Below are 22,171 nucleotides of genomic sequence, written 5' to 3' on the forward strand. Positions count from 1 at the left end.
TATATATAAGTTTCTGCACAACGCGACGGGCATTCACCTAGTAAATCAATAAAGGGAGTTGTTTGTACGATGGAAAAGAACCTTCTAAATTATCTTGAAAAACAATGGAAAGAACCTTCTAAATATAAAACTCATAATCAAATAATCTCTTCGTTTCCAAAACAGTTATAAAAAATCACTACTCAATTTTAAGTAGCTAAGATATTTATTGATTAGAAACTAATATAGCATGTAAAATAAAATTTGAATTTATATAAATATTAAGGAAAGTAGAAGTAGATTACATTCCATCCTTATTATCCGATTTTACCGGTCTCACTTCAACACGCTGAATATTTATATATCCCTGCATGCCATGGTTACTGCCCATCAGATCTCCAAGAGGCAACAAGAATCAGAAATTCTTTAACTGCTTCTGTTTCAAGCGTTAACAATCTGAAATTCAGAAGATCTATACACTCGATATGAAGATTGCAAAGATGACGACGACGACGAAGATGATGTGGATTTTGCTAGTCCTTTACTTGATTAATGCTCTTCATGCATCAACAGATCGGTCGCTTCATCGCCAAGGTAAATCAGGCTTGGCTTTTGTCGATAGGCGCGGAGGTGGAGGTGGGGGTGGAGGTGGAGGTGGTCGTGGTGGTGGAGGAAGTTTTGGCGGAGGAGGAAGAGGTTTTGGTGGCGGAGGAGGTTTCGGTGGCGGAGGAGGACGTGGTTATGGTGGCGGAGGAGGAGGACGCGGTTATGGTGGCGGGGGAAGAGGTTATGGTGGCAAAGGACGTGGTTATGGTGGAGGAGAAGACGAAGAAGAAGGTGGTACTGATGGAAGCAGAGGCGGCGGTGGAGGTTCTTATATGCCGGGATACACAGGTTTTGGTAGTAACCCTACTCCGGGTCACGGTCGTCGAAGCAACAATGGCAGCCTCCAGACAGGTTCTCATCTCCTATTGCTTTCCACTGTGTTAGGTTTGGTGATTCTTTTCTGTTTCTCCTAAATTTGGAGTTGGGATTCTTGATCATGATTTTCATGATACATTGATTACGTTTGTAGACAACCGTAAATAGTATTCATTAGCTTGGTTAAAAAATTTGTTGATGAATGAGAATCTACAGTTTTGATATAATTCTTGATTTGAATTTTGAATCTGTTTATTTGATTGTGAGTTGTAATCGTAGTTATGAATCTTGATTCTTGAAGCTTTAATGGTGCATCGAAGGTGTTCGACGAATCGCCTATGAGAATGTCTTAAGCGCGATCTCGCCCCGTTAAATGTTAATACCCTAATGAAAACCGTATAAAAAAATAATATTAGGAAACAAAGTGTTTTAATATTTTAAAGGTATCGATAAATCAAAAAATATATAATATAAAAATAGGACGGGGTTATTTTCAATATTATAATTTTGATTAGGTTAAAATTTTATTACGAACTTATCCAAACTTTAAATTTTATTATAATTATGGTCTTATATATATATATATATATATATATATATATATATATATATATATATATATATATATATATATATATATATATATATATATATATATATATATATATATATATATATATATATTCACAAAAAAATAACATAAAATAATAAATAATAAATAATAAATTTGACTTTTACAACTTCTAAAAAAATTAGGATTTTTTTAACAATATTTTTACATGGTTTTGCAATAAAAGCTTATGGATTTTTTTGCAATCTTTTTTTTAAATCAACGTTTTTATAACATTTTTTTTACATTCACATACATTTCTCTTTTTTTAATTATCATTTTACTAACCTCTTTCTAAACGGATCAAAATAATGGACTCAAATATAATTAAAGGTCGATTATGATGTTTTTAGCTCATAAATTTTTTAATTTATTTACAACTTTTTTTTATACAACTTTTTAGAGTTTTTAGAAATACTTTGATTTTAAAAAACTATAGAAAAGTTAAGTAAAATAAATCATCAAATATTGTACCAAACGTATTAAAAGAAGTTATGAAACAAAATTAAAACGTTGTAAAAAAAGTTTTAAAATATTATAAAGTTTGGAGAATATTTGTAGAAAAAATTAAAGTTCTAAAGTTGTAAAGTTGTGTAAAAAGTTGTAAAAATTACTTTAGAAAATCTAAAATGGTTGTAAAAAAGTAAGTTTGTAAAAAAAAAAAAAGTTTTGATGGATTTATATATCAAAAAGGGTTTGGATCATATTTGTAAAATGGAAAATAAAAATGACATAGCATCCGGAAATTTCAAATAAAATAAAGAAAAAAAAATTAAAAACTAATGCTCTTTACCTTTTTATAGTATTTTTTTTTATTTTTTTGGCAACTCGAAGAAATTTTAAAATATTAAAAAGGATAAACGATAAATTCTATTTTGGATAGTGACCAAAAAATAGTAACCTTATTTTGTCCTACTTTTGAAGAGACCAGTGTGTTATTTATTTTTTTCTTAGATAAATTGTTTGCATTGTGTAGACCACATCCGTAGACCTTTGCAGTAGAAGAGATGGATCAAACGTCTTCAGTTTGAAAAAAAAAATTGTTTGTTTTCTTAACATATACATACTACTAAAATAAATAAAAATCTAAATAAACTGATTTTTTAAATTCAAATTGTTTTTTTTAATATTTTTACGACTTTGTTATAAATTATTAATAAATCTAAAACAACTTTTATGTATTATTGTATAAAAAGTGAAAATAAAAATGGTACGATTTAGCGTATATATTTAATAAAAACCAAAAATTTTGGTTGCAAAGTTATATTTAAACATTGTAATTAGGAATCAATAAAATTGATACATAAATGGATGGAAATAAACGTCGATTTTTCAATTAAATCAATTAAAAACGTACCATAAAATTTTTCCAATAAATTGAAGATACTGTATTAAATAATGTTTTATAAAATTTGACACAAAAAATATAAGAATATATTTTATGATTTTTTTTTTTCATATTTATATAAACAACTTTAACGATCACTATTGTAATAAATCTTTATTTAAAAATTTGTCAAAAATATCATGTTTATGTCATCGAACTTTTTTTTAAAGTATTGTAACTTTTTTTTTTCCAAATTGTTTATCATTAATAAAGTTTAAATAAATATAAATTAAAAAAAAAACTAAAAAAATGATATATGTGTTTTTTTAAGCTAGAAGATGTGTGGAGATATTAGAAGACTTTGGTCCATATCTGTGCCAAGAAGAGGGCGCGCAAACTTTTTTAGGTCTGCAGTCTTCAAAAAACAAACAGTCTACGAAGGCTAATGTATGTGTGTGGTCTGCATGGCACAAATAGAAGATACCAAAAAAATCTGCAGACAAAAAACAAGCAACATCTAAAAGTCTAACGAAATATACACATAAGTATGATATTGCAAAATTGAAAATTTAGGGATTTGAACCCTTATTTTTTGAGCTGGACTAAGTTTGATATTTTCTCAAATATTTATAACTTCCTCGACTTTTATTTTTGAAACTTTTATCAAACAAAAACTTTTTTTCGAATTTGCAAGTCCAACCTCTTATGAGCAATCAATTTTAACTAAGAAATTTAAGCAAAAAGTAATTTGTAAGTAAAACAAGGTACTTGTAGTTAACTCTTTCTTAGAAACATACTTTTCAAATTACTGATTATGTTAGGGTTTAGTGTCTTGGCAAAAGCAATCTAGATGTTTGAAGGATCTATATCAAGACTAAAGTTTAGTATATGATTAGCTAGGTCGTGAAAATATAAGTTGATGAAGAAGAATCTCATATTCGGCTAAGGGAGCGTGGTGCTTTGTGGATGGACGTCGAGCCTCCTAAAGTTGAAGGGGGTGCCAAAATGACTATTTAAGATCAAATTCCAAGAGTTATATAGGGACCACGAAGATGAAGAAGATTGAGGTATTTCTGACATGTGAGATAGAATCATTGGAGGAGGTTGTCTCACCGACTGGAGTAGTAAACAGATAATATCAAAGAAGGAACTGACAAAAACCTAGTGGAAATCAATTGTAAAGGACAAAACAAGGCATTATTTTTTCAAAATATTCAACTAGTTGACATTGTTATTTGTAATAAAGGTGATATGCATAAGACTGAATATAATAATAACAATGATTTAATGAAGTCATGTAATCTCCACATGAGGTGAATAAGGAAGATGGGAAGTGATATGTACACAACAACCTTTTTTCATATACAATAATTTATGTTTTAGATGATAGTATAATTTGTATATTGAACAACCCACTGTTTTTAAGATACCGATTTTTGATCTAAAGATCTTACAATTTGAAGACCTTACGGGCGAAAAATGATATCGATCGCACGAGATAGGTATTTGAAGTAAGCTCTATATTGGGATCTTAGGATTGGATCTTAAGATCTTAACTTGATCCAATCCTACATCTTTAGTCTTTTTATAAAGTCAAGCCTAAAAAAATCCTCCATTCAACTAAAACTCGAACATGATATACCACAAGATGTCTTATAGAGCATCAACACTTCATCCGTTTCACCTTGAACTACATAGAGTATCATGATACTCATGATATCCCATTCTGATCTTTTCCCTTTAGTTATATGTGGTCACGGTGACCATGTTTATTTTTTCTGTTTAAGATGTTTTGTTCCTAATTTTTGTGGTTTGCAACAACAAGAACTATGGTTCATGCTTAAGATGTTTAAGATGTTTTGTTCCTAATTCCATCGTTGATGTCGTAATCAATGTCGATATACACGAACATAATCTTTTCAACAAATTTGGAGAATAGTTCATTTTGGTAAGGATCTTGTGATCCCGATTCGATTTTACGCTCACAATCTTGCAAAACATAAAACGCTTTTAGGTAGGATTTCAATCTTGATAATTTTGGTATAACCTTCTAAAGCATAAATTATTATGCATGGAAAAAAGTTGTTGTGGATCCATACACAACAATTTATGTTTGAAAGATTTTACTATTTGTATATTGTACAACCCTCTAAAACGTAAATTGTTGTGAATGACTAAAAGTTGTTGCGTACAGATCAAATCTGAAGTAGACATGAACAAAAAGATCGGAATCAGGCCGATCCTAGAAAAAATTGAGACTGGATCGGTCTGAAATGAGATTGGATCGAAGAAAGACCATACCAGCTCGAGATCGTCCAGGACTGGTCTAAAAAAACTGACTTGTCTGAAAAAAAAAATATCAGACCAGTCCAAGCCTGACGGAGACATGTCTCAAAAATGTCTGGACGCAAAAGTTTATATATACATAATTTTTGTGTTAATTACACATATTTTAATCACACGTTACTCAATTTTTTCCTTCTTTCTTCTATTAAATTTTAGTGCATCATTTTACTAAATATTAATATATTATTTTGACATTAATCATATATTTCTTAACGGAAAAACTCAAAACCAAAACAAAAACCAAAAAACCAAAAAATACAAAAACCAAATCAAAAAATGGGCAAACAAAGACCTCTGCATCGAATAGAAAAATACCAAGACCAGTCCCAAAAAATAAACAAAAAATAATCGGTCCCAATAAAAAAAATGACTGTTTGAAACCAATCCGAGTCCCCAACTTGCATGTGGTAATATGGATCTTCACAAGGATTTGGGTAAATGCAATGGGCTGTAAAGTAGTTTTGGTTCAGCTAATTTGGGCCATTCAACATTAAGAAGCTCTGTTTTGGGCTCCTATTCTCTAAGTCCAGAGCCAGAGACAAGATCTGTTTCCTCTTCCAAGAAACTTGTTAAGAAGATGAGACTCAGACGAGTATACTCGGGAAGGAGAAAAATAGAAAGATATAGAAGATCTTGTTTTAAAAAAGATGGAAGACCCCAAAATTAATAAAATCTCTATCATGATTCCTTCTTTCCTTATTATATATCCAATTCCCGCATGCCCTGTTTACTGAATCTGAAAATCTTTCAAGTCATTGCACTTTCAAAGGAACAATGAAAATGAAGATTGCAAAGTCCACGATGAAGCATATGATGTTGATTTTGTTAGTGCTTTACTTTATTAATGATCATCATGCATCCGCGGATAAATCAGGCTTGGTTTATGTCGATAGGCGCGGAGGAATTGGTGGTGGTGGCGGTGGCGGAGGACGAGGTTTTGGTGGCGTTGGACGAGGTTATGGTAGCGGAGGCGTTTTTACCCCGGTGCAAACAGCAGCTGCTAAACGTACTCCGGCTCACGGCCGTGGGAGCAACAATGGCAGCCACCACACGGGTTATCTTCTCCTATTGGTTTCCAGTATGTTAGGTTTGGTGCTTCTTTAGTATTTCGCTTAGGAGTAATCATAGGATCCTTGATCATGATACATGTTAGATGCATATGATTACGTTCGTAGACAAGCGTAAATTTTGAATTTGTTTATTTGATTGGAGAATTTTTTGATGATGAATGAGAATCTACAGTTTTGATATGATTTTGGACTTAAAATTTGTCATGAGTTGTTACTGCAATAATGAATCTTGAGCTTTAATGGTGGTGCATAGAAGCTGTTCGACGAATGGCCTATGAGATGGTCTTGGAGTCGACCTCGTTAATAATCTGCAACAAAGACATCTCTCCTCATGGCTGCCGGAAAACACGATTTTGGATGTTGCATAAAAATGTTATTACAATTAATGGGAAATCTCTATAATTTATGATCAAATAAATATAAAAGTCATTATATTATATAAAATTATTATCTATATCTATATCTACATTATATTATACTAGGTGTAAAACCCATGTATTATATGAGTTCATTTAAAAGAAAAAAAATTAAATATGAAATTCTAAACATTTAAAACTTTGAATTTATAACAAATAATTTAGAATTTTTAACAAAGGAAACTAATGAAGTTTTAATTTAGAAATTTTAAAATTAAAAAGAAAGTCAATAAATGGAATTGATATGCATTTATTATAATTATTATATTTAAATATTATGTGAAAATTAATAAAATAAAAAAACCACAAAATGTAATGTGGAAAAAATTTAATTGAAAAAATAAAACATAAAATGACATGTGACCAAATCAATGAGAGTGTGACATGTGGCAAAAAGATTTTCATTTATTAGAATAGAAGATTATAAAAATATTTATCATATATATTAAAGATTTTTAGAAGATATAATTTATAATTTTTTTTATACAAATTAGATACGCATAAATAAATCATTTATGCTAGCAAAAAATATGAAGACATAAAAAAGATATATTGTTAATAAATTCAATCTGTAAGAAAATAATAATTTCTAAATATTGAACTCATATATATGAAAGAATTTATATATACACAATATAAATATAAGCTCTAAAAATAAATATTTTATTTAAAAACGATAATAATTATTATTATTTAATAACTAATAACAAAATTTAATAGTCATTTCCTCGTAAAAAACTATTTACAAAAAGAGCTATTAATCGTCGCGGTTTTACACAAGCACATATCTAGTATTTTGTTATATGTTTAATAATTATATTTTATTTTGAGGAATGAAAGCCATTTTTTTAAATAATACTATGGTAATTTTGGTTTTAAAAAAAAAAAATTCACAATAATGAGACTTTTCGACGTATTTTTACATTTTTAATAATTAAAATATTTTATTGTTTAGATTTTTTTAAGAAAACTAAATATAGAGAAAATGAATGGAGAAAATAATTGTGATGCACGTGGGAATTTCTTTCAAAATGAATTACTTTCAAAATATATAAATTAAAATATTAAACATAAAAGATAAAGTACGAGTGAGTCGGTGATTGTTATATTATTTGCCCCATAAACATCCAGGTCACGAAATGAGAAATAGTTATAGGAAATAAAAACTCACTTTTAAGTAATTAGATTTAGACTAGGAATGAACATTAGAACCGTCGGAATCGGAACCGGATCGGAACCGAACCGGAATCAGACCGGAATTAGAATCGAAATTGGTAATAGGTCCGATTATCGGTTCTCTATTTTTATGAAAACCGGTTCCGGTTTGACATTTTTTTTTTCATTTTTTAAAATGCGCATAACTCACTCATATGAAGTCAGATTTTTTTTCCAACATGTAATTTGTAGTTTGTAATTCATTTTTGATGGTGCAAACATATGTTTTGGTTAGATATTGAATCAGACACATGCTCCGAAAGAAAGCATATTGATGCTGCATTTTTTTTTATTTCAGCATTATTTTTTTTTGTTTTTTTGAATTTGTCCCATTTTTTACATTTATATAACTCTTTCATATGAGGTCGAAATTACTTAATTTTTTTTCCAACGTGTTTGGTGTTTGTAGTTCATTTTAGACTATAAAAACATATATTTTGGTTAGATATTGAATCAGTTATAGACCCCGAAAGACAACATATCAATGATGCATTTTTTCTGTTTCAGCATTTTTTATTTTTTTGGAATCTGTCCTCGCTTTTAAAATGCGCATAACTTACTCATATGAAGTCAGAATTACTTGATTCTTTTTTCATCATGTAATTTAATGTTTGTATTTCAATTTAGAATGTAAAAAGTCATAATTTGGTTAAATATTGAAGGGAAAATGTCACTGTAGCCCCACGAACTTTCACATTTTGGTTTAAAAGGTCCATATTGTTATTTTTTTGGCTTTATAAGGGCATGAATTCTCCTTTTACCGGCTAATTAGGAATTTTGCCCCAATTTAACCGGTTTCTTTGCCTAATCATCACCTAACTCAGTTACAGAGTCAACTCACCCAACTCAGATGACATATCAACGACTCACTAACGAGTTGCCTTGCTTGGGCCCTAAGGGTACAGTGGTCACCTAATTCATCACCCATTTTTGTTGCCAAATTTGTGAGATTCACCAAAATGTCAGGTTATCAACCATCTCATTGTATCTTAACATGAAATCAAATTAGGGATTTTTGTATGACGCAGAAGCATATGGATGAAGTCCTTAACCTGGCTCTCGCCATCGAAATGGTGGAAAGGGCATCCAAGGTCGGGGGAAGAAGCCGGAGCCAACGAACAACAATTGACGATTCTTATCCATGATTGTTATATCTTTTGCTCATCTGTTCTGGAATCGATCTTTGTGAGTAATGGCATTATCGACATCAATTTTGATTTTATCAATTGATTCTTTGTTTAAAAAAGTCTATCTACTCATTCTCGTTTCAACATCAATTTAGTTTCTTGTATATGTCATTCGATGAAATTAATGATGATATGAAGATTCGATGTTTTAAAGTTTTGAAAATATAGATAATTGTGGTAATGAACTCGACTGATGAGCTGTTTGATCTTAAAATATATTTGAAGAAGTGGGATTTGGTGTTTATGATGTGCTGAGTTCCGAATGGTTAATTTAACTCACAAGTTGTGTCATACGAGCGAATGAAATCGTGACAGGTACTCAATGGAATGAAATCGCGTTTGTAAGGGTGTTCTTGTGAGTCAAACTAAAAAGGTCAAAATTGGAATTATTGATCTGTGAACGGTGTAATCGGATTTGAAGTACAGATATCAGAAGCACAACTTTCATCTGCCATTGGAAATTGAACAAATGTTCTTACGGGTCAATGGGAAAGTCAAAATTATGCTACCTGCGAACGTTCGACTCGGAATTGGTGTTGTGTTTGATCGATTTGGACGAATGGTTTCGTTGTTGGATACTTGACTTATCTCAGATTCTCAATTGGGTGTCAACGGATGCAGCCTGCTGAGGTGTGCCAAAGAGTGTGAGTATGTCTCCAACGGTGGCAGTGGTTATTGTTTCTTGGAGTTGACTTTCATAATTGAGATGGAATGATAATGGGGGTTGGGGGTTGGGGGAGAGTAAGACGAAGAAGAAGCAATGAGAAAGAAAGAAAGAAATGATGAATGCTATTTTGAGGGGAAGTGATGATAATGGCGATAGATTCCACGTGGTTATTCTCCCTCAATTTCGTGCTCTCCTGTTCGTATACATTAGGTGGCATCTGATCTGGCAAATGAGTTGGCTTTTTTTTAATGATGTGTACAAGATAATTGGATGATTGTGAAAGGGGTGACCGGATGACCCCTTCACTTTCTAGAAAATGGCCTTAAAAGCCGGTAAAAAGAGAATTCATGCCCTTATAAAGCCAAAAAATAACAATAGGGACCTTTTAAACCAAAATGTGAAAGTTTGTGGGGCTACAGTGACATTTTCCTAATATTGAATCATTTACAAGCTCCGGAAAATAGTATATAATCTATAGTATTTCAACCGGTTCTACTTTGAAAAATAATCGAAAAACCGGGACCGGAACCGGCAGTCCGGTTCCGAACCGATCCGGTTCTAAAGCTCATCCCTAATTTAAACAATTCTTCATAAATGTTCTTTATAGTTTTTCACAATATCAATTTTAGTCACCATTTTTTCGGTTTCATCATGTGGTTTCAGTTTCTATTATGGTTGATCCTGCACCCATATAAAATGATTTTTATACCCTTTTAAAATGCTTTTACCTTTACCTTTTGTTTACCTTTATTAAAAAAGACAAAATTAAAATCCCAAGATACATATATGTCTTCTTCATTCATAGTCTCTCTCTCTCCAAAACTCTTGTTGGCGACTAAAGAATAACAACCCATTGCCACCGCCCTTTTCCACATCCTCCTTTCGTTGAACCATCAACTCATTTTCATGTATCTTTTTCTCCTACAATTTTAATTTTAGATGAGCCTCTCAGGTTCCCACTGACATCAAAACCCTACCACCATCACTACCACATCTTCCGCTAAATTCATCCTCTGCCTCCCTCAACTATCTTGTTTCTTGTTTCAATTTTGTTTAAGGTTTGTTTCAGAATGAACTTTGAATGAAGAAAAATAGAGGAATAAACGATAGAATAAAGAGATGGAAGTTTTTGGGAGGGTGAGCAAATTGGTGACCGTTGTTAAAAGAGGTTGTTTAATGGGAAACATAAAAGCTAATATACATACGGTTCCACTAGATAATTTTTACCAAAAGAAACGAGAAGGACAAGGTAATGGATGAGGGTCATAATCGATACCATTGAATCTTGAGACTTCAATACTTAATGGCTTTGCATTTCAACTGTTCGATGTTTGTCTTAAGCCAAAAACGCCTCTTGAATTCAAAATTTAATTTTGGATTATGGTGTTGATGTTCTATACTAGTGTTCGTTGTTCTAACATTAAAGATTAGTTTATCCAAACGATCAAAAAATTCCAGTCATATTTGTGCCCAAATTTGTTTGAACTTTGAGTAATTCCTCTTGAATTTGACTAATTGTTTTGGTGTGAAATTCCATAGAAAAAATGTCACCACCATAGCTTTGTTGATCCATTGGTTACCCTTATTGAAGAATTTTTGTTGATCGATTAATTCCCCTTTCTCACCGGTGAGGTCTGTTTTAGATTTCTGGTTATGTATTCTTTCCAGTAAGGCAAAAAAGACTATGTCCTCCATTTGGTTTTTCCGCTTGAAAATGAAAAAGAGAACAATATGACTGTAAGGTGAGTTTTCCTCACTATACTTGTGGGTCAAAGGCACCAATGTCGGCCTAATGGACTGGGTATCTTGGTATATTGAATTGATGTTACGTTGGTTCTGTATTAGACTGGTAGATCTGTATGATTACTTGTATTCACTAAGTATGTGTTATATTGGTAGATCGATCTGTATGTAGATCGATCTGTACTTGTTGGTTATTGAATGTTATTGTATATGTCAACATGTTATGGTTTGTTCGGTTGAGATGGCTTTGTGCTGAAGGCCAAGATACCCAGGGCGGTCCAGATAGATTGAAGGATCGAGAGGCGGTCCAGTCAGGGTGAAGGCTCGAAGAGCGGTATAGATAGTCTGTAGGCCCTGCAAGGCAGTATAGTCAGGCTGAAGGCTCATATATGCATGTTGTTATCTGTATTGGTTGTGTTTGGTATTTTGGGCGAAACTCACTAAGCTTTGGCTTACAGTTTAAGTTTTATGTTTCAACTTTAGATGATCAGGGGAAAGCAAAGACGTGATCGTACACATCCTTCGATGACATGTTCTGGAGATGATTGTGATATATTGATTTTGGAACAATTGTACTTGATATTGGGTTTTTATGACTTGGGTTTTTAATGCCAAATTTCAGGTATGTTCTTTTTAGATAATTTAAATAAATTAATTAAGAGTTGGACGTCTAGTGGCCACGATGTGGTGATCAAGTCCCACGGCGTGGCCAATGCAATAGTCCACGTAACCTTAAGTCAGTGCCACAGCGTGGCCGTTGTTTAATGAAAAACCCTAATATGGGGTTTGAACCCCTATTTAAGGAATATGATGGCCAGGTTTACCAACCCTCAGCCTCATTAACTCTCTCTCTCTCTCTCTCTCTCTCTCTCTCTTAGCCTCCAAAAGAATCCCTAGCCTCCATTTATAACCTTTGAAGTTCTTGTGTGTTTTGGTGTCATTTTAAGAAATAGAAGGCATCTTTGAGCTTGGTTCCAACAAGAAAATCTCCTCACTGACCTTGTTTACGTTTCTGGATCTTAGTAAGTCCCCAAGATTCAACTTTTATGTTATTCGTCCTTAGATCTAGTTCTTTTGTCCCGAAATCTTCTTAGTATGAGAATTTAGATGGGTGAACCTCATAAAGCTGGCAACTTTATGGACTTATGGGATCATTCTAGTGTCATGTGTTCCAGATTTGAGAATCTATGGAGTTTTCGATCTTGTATTCAAGTTTAAGTCCTTATGGTCATATTTTGACCTAAAATGGAAAGGACATGCATTAGACATGCATTTCCATAATGCCACGATTTTTAGGGTTTATTAGGAGTATGAAATCATTCTAGAAACTTTAGAGATGCAACTCTAAAGATTGTGTGCTCAATGAAAGTCTTGATGCATTAAGTTATCCTTAGGAGTTAGGGTTCGAGATCTTGACTTATTGAGGGGTTACGAGGAATAAAATAGGAAAGTTTATCCATCAAGACGATGAGAAGGATCGGATATGAGCTTTGGAGCTCTTGAAGTTTGGGGAAAAATGACTTAATGGTTTAAGCTGTCCAGACCAATCCCCATGGAATGACTTAGGTTGCCACGGCGTGGCGACTGGGTCGAGACCCGTCTGTTTTGTCAACTAGCAGCCACGACATGGCGACTAGCTGGAGTTGACTTTGACCTTGACTGTTGACTTTGACCAAGTTTGACTAACGGGTATTTTGGGTATTTTGATTTGTAGTTTGAGTTTAGGTCAATATTTGTTATTTAGGTGACTTGTAGAGTTGACATTTGGAGCAATAACGTTCTTTTCTGCTATCTTTACAGACTATGAGGTGAATTTTCCTCATTGTACTTGCATGTCAAAAGCACCAATATCGGCCCACTGGATTATGTATCTTGGTATATTGGATTGATGTTATGCTGACTATGTGTTAGATTGGTAGATCTGTATGATTACATGTGTTAACTGAGTATGTGTTAGATTGTTAGATATGTATGATTACCAATGTTACTGGTTATTGATTGTTATTATATATATCGACATGACATGGTTTGTTGGGTTGAGGCAACTTTGCTTTGTGCTAAACACCAAGATACCCGGGGCGATCCAGATAGACTAAAGGCCTACGAGGCGGTCCAGTTAGGCTGAAGGCCTAGAGAGCGGTCCAGATATGTTGTAGGCTCAACGAGGCGGTACGGTCAGGTTGAAGGCTCATATATGCATGTTGTTATCTGTATTAGTTGTGTGTGGTATTTTGGGGGAAACTCACTAATCTTTGGCTTACAGTTTAAGTTTTATGTTCCAGGTACTTCATATGATCGGGGGAAAAACAAAGGTGTGATCGTACATATCCTTCGGTGATACATTTTGGAGATGATTGTGATACACTAATTTTGGAACAATTATACTTGATCTTGGGTTCTTTTAACTTAGGTTTGATTGAAAACAATTACTTTTTTTTAATTAAAAATGAAAAAAAAAATTATTATGATTTTGGGATGTAACAGTGAACGGAGAAGAACACTTGCCAAGGAAGAAATCTATCAATGTGGTAGGGGTGTTCTTTACTTTTTTTTTAAATAATTTTAATTAAATAAAATTTAAAATAAATTAAAAATGGTATAAAAGTCATTTTGTATGGACAAGAAACCAACCACGATAGAAATTGAAATCACAGGAACCTTCCATGAGACTGGAAAAAAATTAAGGATTAAACTTGTATTCTATGAAACCAATTGGGCCATTTATGAAGATTAGTCTTAGATTTATATTTGATAATAAATATAAGATTAAACTACAATCTTGTTCATTGTGGTTTTCTAAAAACTATGGATAAAATCCAAAAAGTTTTCAATTTGATAGTCTAAAAGCTTAAACTTTTTGTGGATTTGGCTCCTGAAAAACTTTAAAGGACTATTTTGCTATTTTAATTTATTTTTATATTTTTTTATATTAATAGCAATACTTTTGTAATTTTAACAAATAGATCATAACACCCTCACCCTCTCTCTGTGTGTGTGTGTGTGTGTATATATATATATATATATATATATATATATATATATATATATATATATATATATATTCCATGATTCCATTATGTTCTTCCTTTGCAACCCAAACCACCCATCACTACTAGAAAAATGCCCTTTATTGACATGCATTGCGTGTCATAAGAGGGTACAGATGACACGAAAATGCGTGTCACTGTCAAGGAAGGTTTTATCATAAAGGAAGACGACACGCTTTTGTGTGTCGTAAACTTATGACGCGCAGTTACGATACACATTGCATGTCAAGGAAGGTCCTGTCATAAAGGAAGGCGACACGCATTTGCGTGTAGTAACCTTAGGACGCGCGTTTAGGACACACATTGCGTATCATTAAAGCGTTTGTCATAAATGAAGATGACACGCATTTGCGTGTCATAAACTTCTGCAAACATTTACGATATGCATATACAACATGCCTTTACGATACTCATTTACGCATATTACAAAAATATATAAACAAATATATACCAAAACAATCAATTTCATCCAATAAAATCATGTCAAAAAATTGTAATACATTGATACTAAGGGGGTCTAATTTTACATTATTATTGAGAGGTTTTCCGTAACTATATAACATAATACTACATTGCTATTAAGGGGTACCTTCCTATTTTAGATATCATGTCAAAAAAATCCTCCATATCATTGGTTTGCTACCTGGTGTACTGGGTTGTTGTCCACCAGGCATGGATGGCAAGTAATGACTTGAACATTAGGTGAAACAAAAAAAAACTTTTATTAATCACACAATCAAGTTTATCTACTTGATAGAGCTATTATATAAATATGTTATTAAATAATTTGATCGGATCAACATAAGATATATATATATATATATATATATATATATATATATATATATATATATATATATATATATATATATATATATATATATATATATATAACAAGTTGACTAGCTATAAAAAATGCTAATTTGGTCCAAAAGTGTAGCAGATTATGTCTTGTCCACATTTATTCAAACATGAAACATGTTATAAACCCCATGATGAAAATAATCAAATACAAAGCAACATACATTTTGCTCCATAACAAACACTACTTAAAGGCTAAAATTAAAACTTGGATGCCTATTTGTTTACCCCTTTCGCTCCATAACTATCTCATTCAGTTGCTCCTTTAGCTTAATAACCTCCTCTTCCTGCAAAAAGAAACATACATCATTTTTATATAGTATTATATAGTAACATTTTGTCGGGTCCCACAAGATGAAATTGTTTACATTACTTGAAAATGTACTTCATCATTATGAATTCGAGCCTTTTCAGTTATTTCCTTAATTTGGTTACCATCAATCAACGACTGCCATTAAAACAAACACATTAAACCAAGAGATTGATTATTAAAGACTAAAAAAATCAACCTACAAACTTCGAAAAACACATTAGAAATCAATACAAGAAACAAAATTTATCATAGTTTTGTACCGAATAAGTTGGCATATCCCTCTTTATGCGCAACAAATCACGCAACACATCATGAGTCATGTTACCCGACATAGCTAATTTTGCATTCAATGCAAATATATGAAAATAAAGATTCATGTAAGACATGATATTCTTTCAATATATATATATATATATATATATATATATATATATATATATATATATATATATATATATATATATATATATATATAATGATTTGAAATTTATGCCTCTTTTTGGCGACTTGCAGCCAATGCTTCAAGTTCTTCAATTCGCTTTCTTGCAGTAGTAAGCTCTTCATCTCTCAAACTTCATTAGTTGTGCTAATCCTATTCCTATGAATTTAAAAGGGGAACCAGATCCTCTTATTCTTGATCCATTTTTTTCTAGTTTGATGGTGAATTTGAGATGTCGGAAACAGAAACATCTGATTTGACTTGGTCAACGACAGCCATTGCCTCGAATGCTTTAAATTGTTTTTTTGAAGTTAAGATTGTAAAAAAATCAAGAACTTAATCAAAGATTTATATTTTATATATATATATATATATATATATATATATATATATATATACACACACACATATAGGTTTAGATTATTTTGTTTTTACTAACTATTGTGTGCCAGAATGCATAAATCTGGACCAATAGATGGAATTAATCAATGGACATGTTTTGAGGGTGTATGATATTACAATGAGATAACATGTACTATATAATCACACAAATTTTAGCAAAAGGGTATTTTGGACAATTAACTATATTTATAAAATGAAATTTTTGGATTTTTAGGGATGATTAAATCTCCTAATTTTAAAAATCTGATTTTTTTTAATTAATTCAATTTTAACTCTAACATGATTTGTATACATAACCGATTTTATTCTGTTAGAATATTTTTTTGTTAGAATGATGTTATTTCATAGGTTTATTCTATTAGAATATTATTGAAGAATAACAACATTCTTGAATCCGAGGTTGAAAAATAACAACATTCTAATATATATATATATATATATATATATATATATATATATATATATATATATATTCTTATACATCTGAAGTTAAATACAAATTCATACATATTCCTACAGATTAAAAGTCTTATACATTTTAATATAATTATACATATTCTAAAAGAATATCAACAAAAATGAATAAAAATCTTAAAAATTATCAACATTCTAAAATTGTGAATATGATCAAACATTATTCATTCTTCAAGTTATTCCTATTAGGTATTCAACGCAATGATAGCAACTAATGCAGCCCCATTCATCTTGTCAAACGGTTATTGAACAAATGCACTTAATCTTCTTCAATGGTCCAAAGAATCAACTTGATTCCAACTATTCTTACGAAATTATCGTAAGAATGTAATTCTTCAATCCATTCTTCCAACCATTCCTATCACAAATAAAACAAAAACTAAGAATGGTTAAAAGCATGTTACTTGTAATCCCCATCACTTAATATATCTTGGAAGAATACATAAAATATGATAGAATACATAGAATACATTCTGGCAGAATATATAGAATAAATTCTGACAGAATACATAGAGTACATACAACTATTTTCTCATTCCGGTAACATACTAAGCAACACACATATTCAAAATCCACTGAAATTTGAAAGCAAAATCCACTTTGCCAAAACTCAATCAAATAATATTGAATCGTGCAGGAACAACAAATGAAAAATCTATCAAATCTAATTTAATACCAACAATAAAAGAGCAGTGAAACGGGATTGAAGAATCGAATGTAATTCCACACTTAATCCAAATCAACTAGCATCAACCTATTGTTATGAAAAAGGCATCCAATCCAATCTAAATTAAGTTATATATTTATGAAAAGAATAAGGAACAAAACAAAGTTAAAAAATTAAAGATTATTAACTATTATTTCGTTGAGGCATTTTATCGAACACATTGAGGCCATAGCAGAATCATATTAAGCAAATCAGACTAGTACTGGATATGGACTATCTAATCAATACCATTGCTCTGTAACAGAAAAAAGAAGACAAAAAGAATTTCAAATCGTACAAGATTATGTATATAACCCAATGAAAATCATGGTAACAGTTTCATGTTTCTATCATGTCATTGTCACAGCCATGGACACAAATCAAAGTTGACGAAAACTATCTAATTAAATTGTTATTTCTCATCTGCGTCATTGATTCATTACAATCAGATTTGTTCTGAGATTCAAGCTGTAATTTGTGAAGGAAGAAACAGATGTTTTGATGTTCTTTTTGGAGTAAAAAAACCCTAACATTAAAATAATTTGGAGATTACTAGATTAGTGACAAACCTCATTGTTAGACTCGTCCTTGACTCGTTCAGCAGTTGATTCACTACAACGAGATTCAGAAATTGTAGTAGGAAAAAGACCTAATCCAGCCAAAGCTTCCACCGCCTCCAAATATAGAGGAATACGGGTTTGAGAAGGGATACGTGATTGCTATTTTTGTAGTGTTTATTCCCTTATTTTAGGATATATTAATTGAATTATTCATTTACCATAACCAAATATACTAAGATTACCATTATACCCTTTTATTATTTATTAGTGATTTAATTATTTCCTAAATTCTCATTGGTGCATTTAGGCACACAATACTTGCTAAAGACATTTGAACCTAGCTCTATACATATATATATATATATATATATATATATATATATATATATATATATATATATATATACCGTTTGTTTGTACTCTCTAGCTTGAGCTTCAGCATGCAAATTAAGCTCGGAAATGTGAGTTTTATGTTGGACGATTAGAGAAAAATTAAAAATGGATAAAAATACAGGTTAAATTAGTAAATTTACATACGGGTTTATTCAGATACAAGAAAAAAGAGAAGAACTTGCACCTCTTTATCCTTGTTGGCAATCTCTTTTTCAAGAAGTTCAACCCACTGAAGGGACTCTTGAAGACTTTTCTCTTTTTCATTCAAAGCTCTGTAGCAAAAAGAGTCATGTGTCCACAATAATGCAGTATATTACTTTGATGAGTTATACTTATCAAACCTTTTCATGTCTGAATCACTAGTTTTGACTTGGTTGATTTGTTGTTTAAAAACACGAAACTCAAGTTCTAGCTCTTCCCTTTGCAATCGTTTCCTTTCATCATCTCCTTTGACCATGCCAACCTTAAATATACAACAAAAATTAAAAATAAATCTAAAGTTTTACAATATAATGCTAACTTCCAATTAAAAAAAAAGCTAACCTAGTTTTCAAGGACAGTCACCATACAATCCAACTCTTCAATTGATTTCATTAAGTAAATACAAAACAATAACATTCAACTACCTGTTTGGATTCGGTAGCAATTGCCTCGTTTTCTTCAGCAAGAGCTTGTGTCATCTCTAACTCCTTTGTTACTTCAAGAAGCTCACAAGTTCTTGATTCAACCAATGTTTCGATTTCAACAAGATTAGTTCCCAATTGAACCAGTTCCATTTCCATTCTCTCATTAGCCTCCTTAACCTTTGCCAATTCCATTTTGGTCGTCTCATGTACTTTTGTGGCATCTTTCAGTGTTTGGATTTCAGATGATAGTGATTTTACCAACTCATGCTCTCTTGAAACACCTGCTTCAAGTGCATTGTCATGGAAAATTTCTCCTTCACTTGACCTTTTACAATGTTTTCATCAAGCTCTTCCGCTAAAGCCTCCAGAGAAGCTTCTAATTCTTCAATTTCATCTTTCTGATCTTGAGTTTTGGAAGAGGATTCCTGTAACAACTGTAAATCAAATACTAACCCTTCAAGTGCATCAATAATCTTCCAAATATTCAAACATGAAACCTTTTATAAACCGCATGTGTTTTTAACTGATAGAAGTAGTGTGAGGACAAAGAGTAGGTGGAGATGTCGGTAGGAGACATTTTAATGGTGGGAGATCAGAGATATTGTTGGGTTTTTTTCGCATTCTAACACTCCTAAGTGTACATGCAACCCTAAATACATTGGATCTATGTTTTCTCTATTATACATGCAAATATGAACTTTCCAAGGTATTCATCCTAACTAGCATAATAACATTGGTTTATATGAATATTTCAAGTTAGAATTACATACCTCTTTGATGTAGAATGTCTTCATGAAGCTTGAGTGCCTAGTGCCCCAAGTGTGACACCTCAAATGGTTCACACAACACCAAGTACACATGGAATGACTTGAGAGAAATGTACCACTCCTTGAAATCGTCTAGCCCTCATATTCACACACTTGTGCACGATTTCTTGAGCCATGGGATTATTTTATATGGTGGCTATTAGGGTTACACCATGTAACTCATAACTTTACCCATTCCTTATGCTCCATGGATTTTAACCTCCATGGAGTATCCATGGGTCACCCCACAGACTTAGTCCAACATAAGGAATCTTGGATCACAAACCCACATATAAAAGAATGAATGATTTACACAATCAACCCATATATTTAATTAGTCTCCTTTTGATCACTTAATTAATTCCAAATTAACTCTTGATCAATACTAATTAAATAACCTTATTAATATATTAGAACTTATAATATATTAATAAACCTTAAGTGTTATTTCTCTCATTTCAGTCTATCCAAATGCATGATGCCATGCAACCCAAATGGACCATGTCGGGTCGGGTCAAGTCTTACCAATTATAGTTATGGACTTAGACATTAATCCAATAGTCTCCCACTAAGATAAGTCTAAAACTATTATTGTGTATGACTTCAGGAACCGATCAGCAATCGTAGCTCTCAAAAGCTTATGTCGAACTTTGACCTTGTCAATTAACTCTGACCTTTGTCAATGACTTGTCCATTAGATAAGGGATCATATATTCCTCTATTCTAGATATCATATGGACTGAGACATGGATTAAAATCATTCTCTCTGTCCACTTGCTGTTTCCTGATTTCCGATTCATGACGACTGACTGATTGAACAAATCAAATCAATCCTGGCTTGGCCAAGCACTCACATGTATCATCATTAAATCATCGAGGGGCCCACATATATCGCTTTTATCCCGAAGGTAAAAGGAATGGATAAACTTCGACTCATATGGCTTGTTCTACTACTTGTTGAATCATACACAAAGGCATGTTTTATAACATCGAGTTACCAATGCGTTTTCGTGCAATCAATGTATAACCAACTCATAGTAAAAAATCACATCTCTAGGTTTGAAGAATATAAGATATTATCGTCTCATGATCACTCGTGATAAAATCCATGAAGTGACTCCAATGAGCGTGGCTTGAATCAATACTCAGAACTTATAAGCACTCATGAGTGTTGTAGCACCACTTTGTCCAACAACTTAGACCTCTACAAGCCAACCCATGACAGTCTTGATTCATATCTACATCCAACATATGACCGACTGTGGATGGTTTGAATCACTTAGTCTTTCAGGAAGAATGACCTAGTTTATTCTGGAAGTCAAAACATGCAAAATGAAACACAAGAATAATTGAATCTGATATGGTATCAAAACCTATGAATATAAATAAAACACCTTTTATTTATCACCATATTGATTACTCATTATTCGTTGTTTCGGTTTTATCAACTTAATACTTGAATTAAAAACACTACTTGTCCCATGCTCCAAGCATGTACACTATGTTTTTTCTAAACAATAGCTTTGCCATACACTAAGTATGCAGTCTATGTTTGTCTATGATCCTTACTTTGTGAAATAAACCAAATGACCAAACTTTCAATGATTCTAATTTCATACTCCCAAATCGAAATCTGTTAGATTTTTAAACTTAAATGCATTACCCTCTTGCAATGAATGTGTACAAAGTCATAAAGACTTGTCAACAACCATTACAGGGTATTCCAATGAAGACCTACTCCATGGACTCAAACCCTTATGTTCAAAGTATGCATTGCTTTAAACATGCTTCTTGCACTAAGTTTTTCTAATCTTACACAAATTGCTTCTATCTATGGAGACACCTCCATATTCCCATTTTGTCTGTCATTTCTGAAAGAGTTGCCTCTTTTTAGAATATGTCAATATGGTCCTTCCAAAAATTAACAATATACTTTCAACTGTCCCTAAGCAACCAATCTTTGGTAAACCTTAGATTGTCCTCGACAATTGCTTAATCATTTTAGTCATATCCAATTCTAGACCTTTTCCCTCTTAATGCCCCAGGCATTTGAAAAATTTAGA

General features: G+C 32.0%; 1 protein-coding gene across 1 annotated transcript; it reads left to right on the forward strand.

Moving 5' to 3' along the window:
* Positions 1-479: 479 nt before the first annotated feature.
* On the forward strand, positions 480-998 carry LOC111918487 (glycine-rich protein 5-like). Its single transcript, XM_023914146.1, has one exon. The coding sequence runs from the start codon at positions 480-482 to the stop codon at positions 996-998; it is 519 nt and encodes a 172-aa protein (XP_023769914.1).
* Positions 999-22,171: the final 21,173 nt, after the last annotated feature.

Source organism: Lactuca sativa, chromosome 1 (genome assembly GCF_002870075.4).
Source record: "Lactuca sativa cultivar Salinas chromosome 1, Lsat_Salinas_v11, whole genome shotgun sequence".
Taxonomy (NCBI): Eukaryota; Viridiplantae; Streptophyta; class Magnoliopsida; order Asterales; family Asteraceae; genus Lactuca; species Lactuca sativa.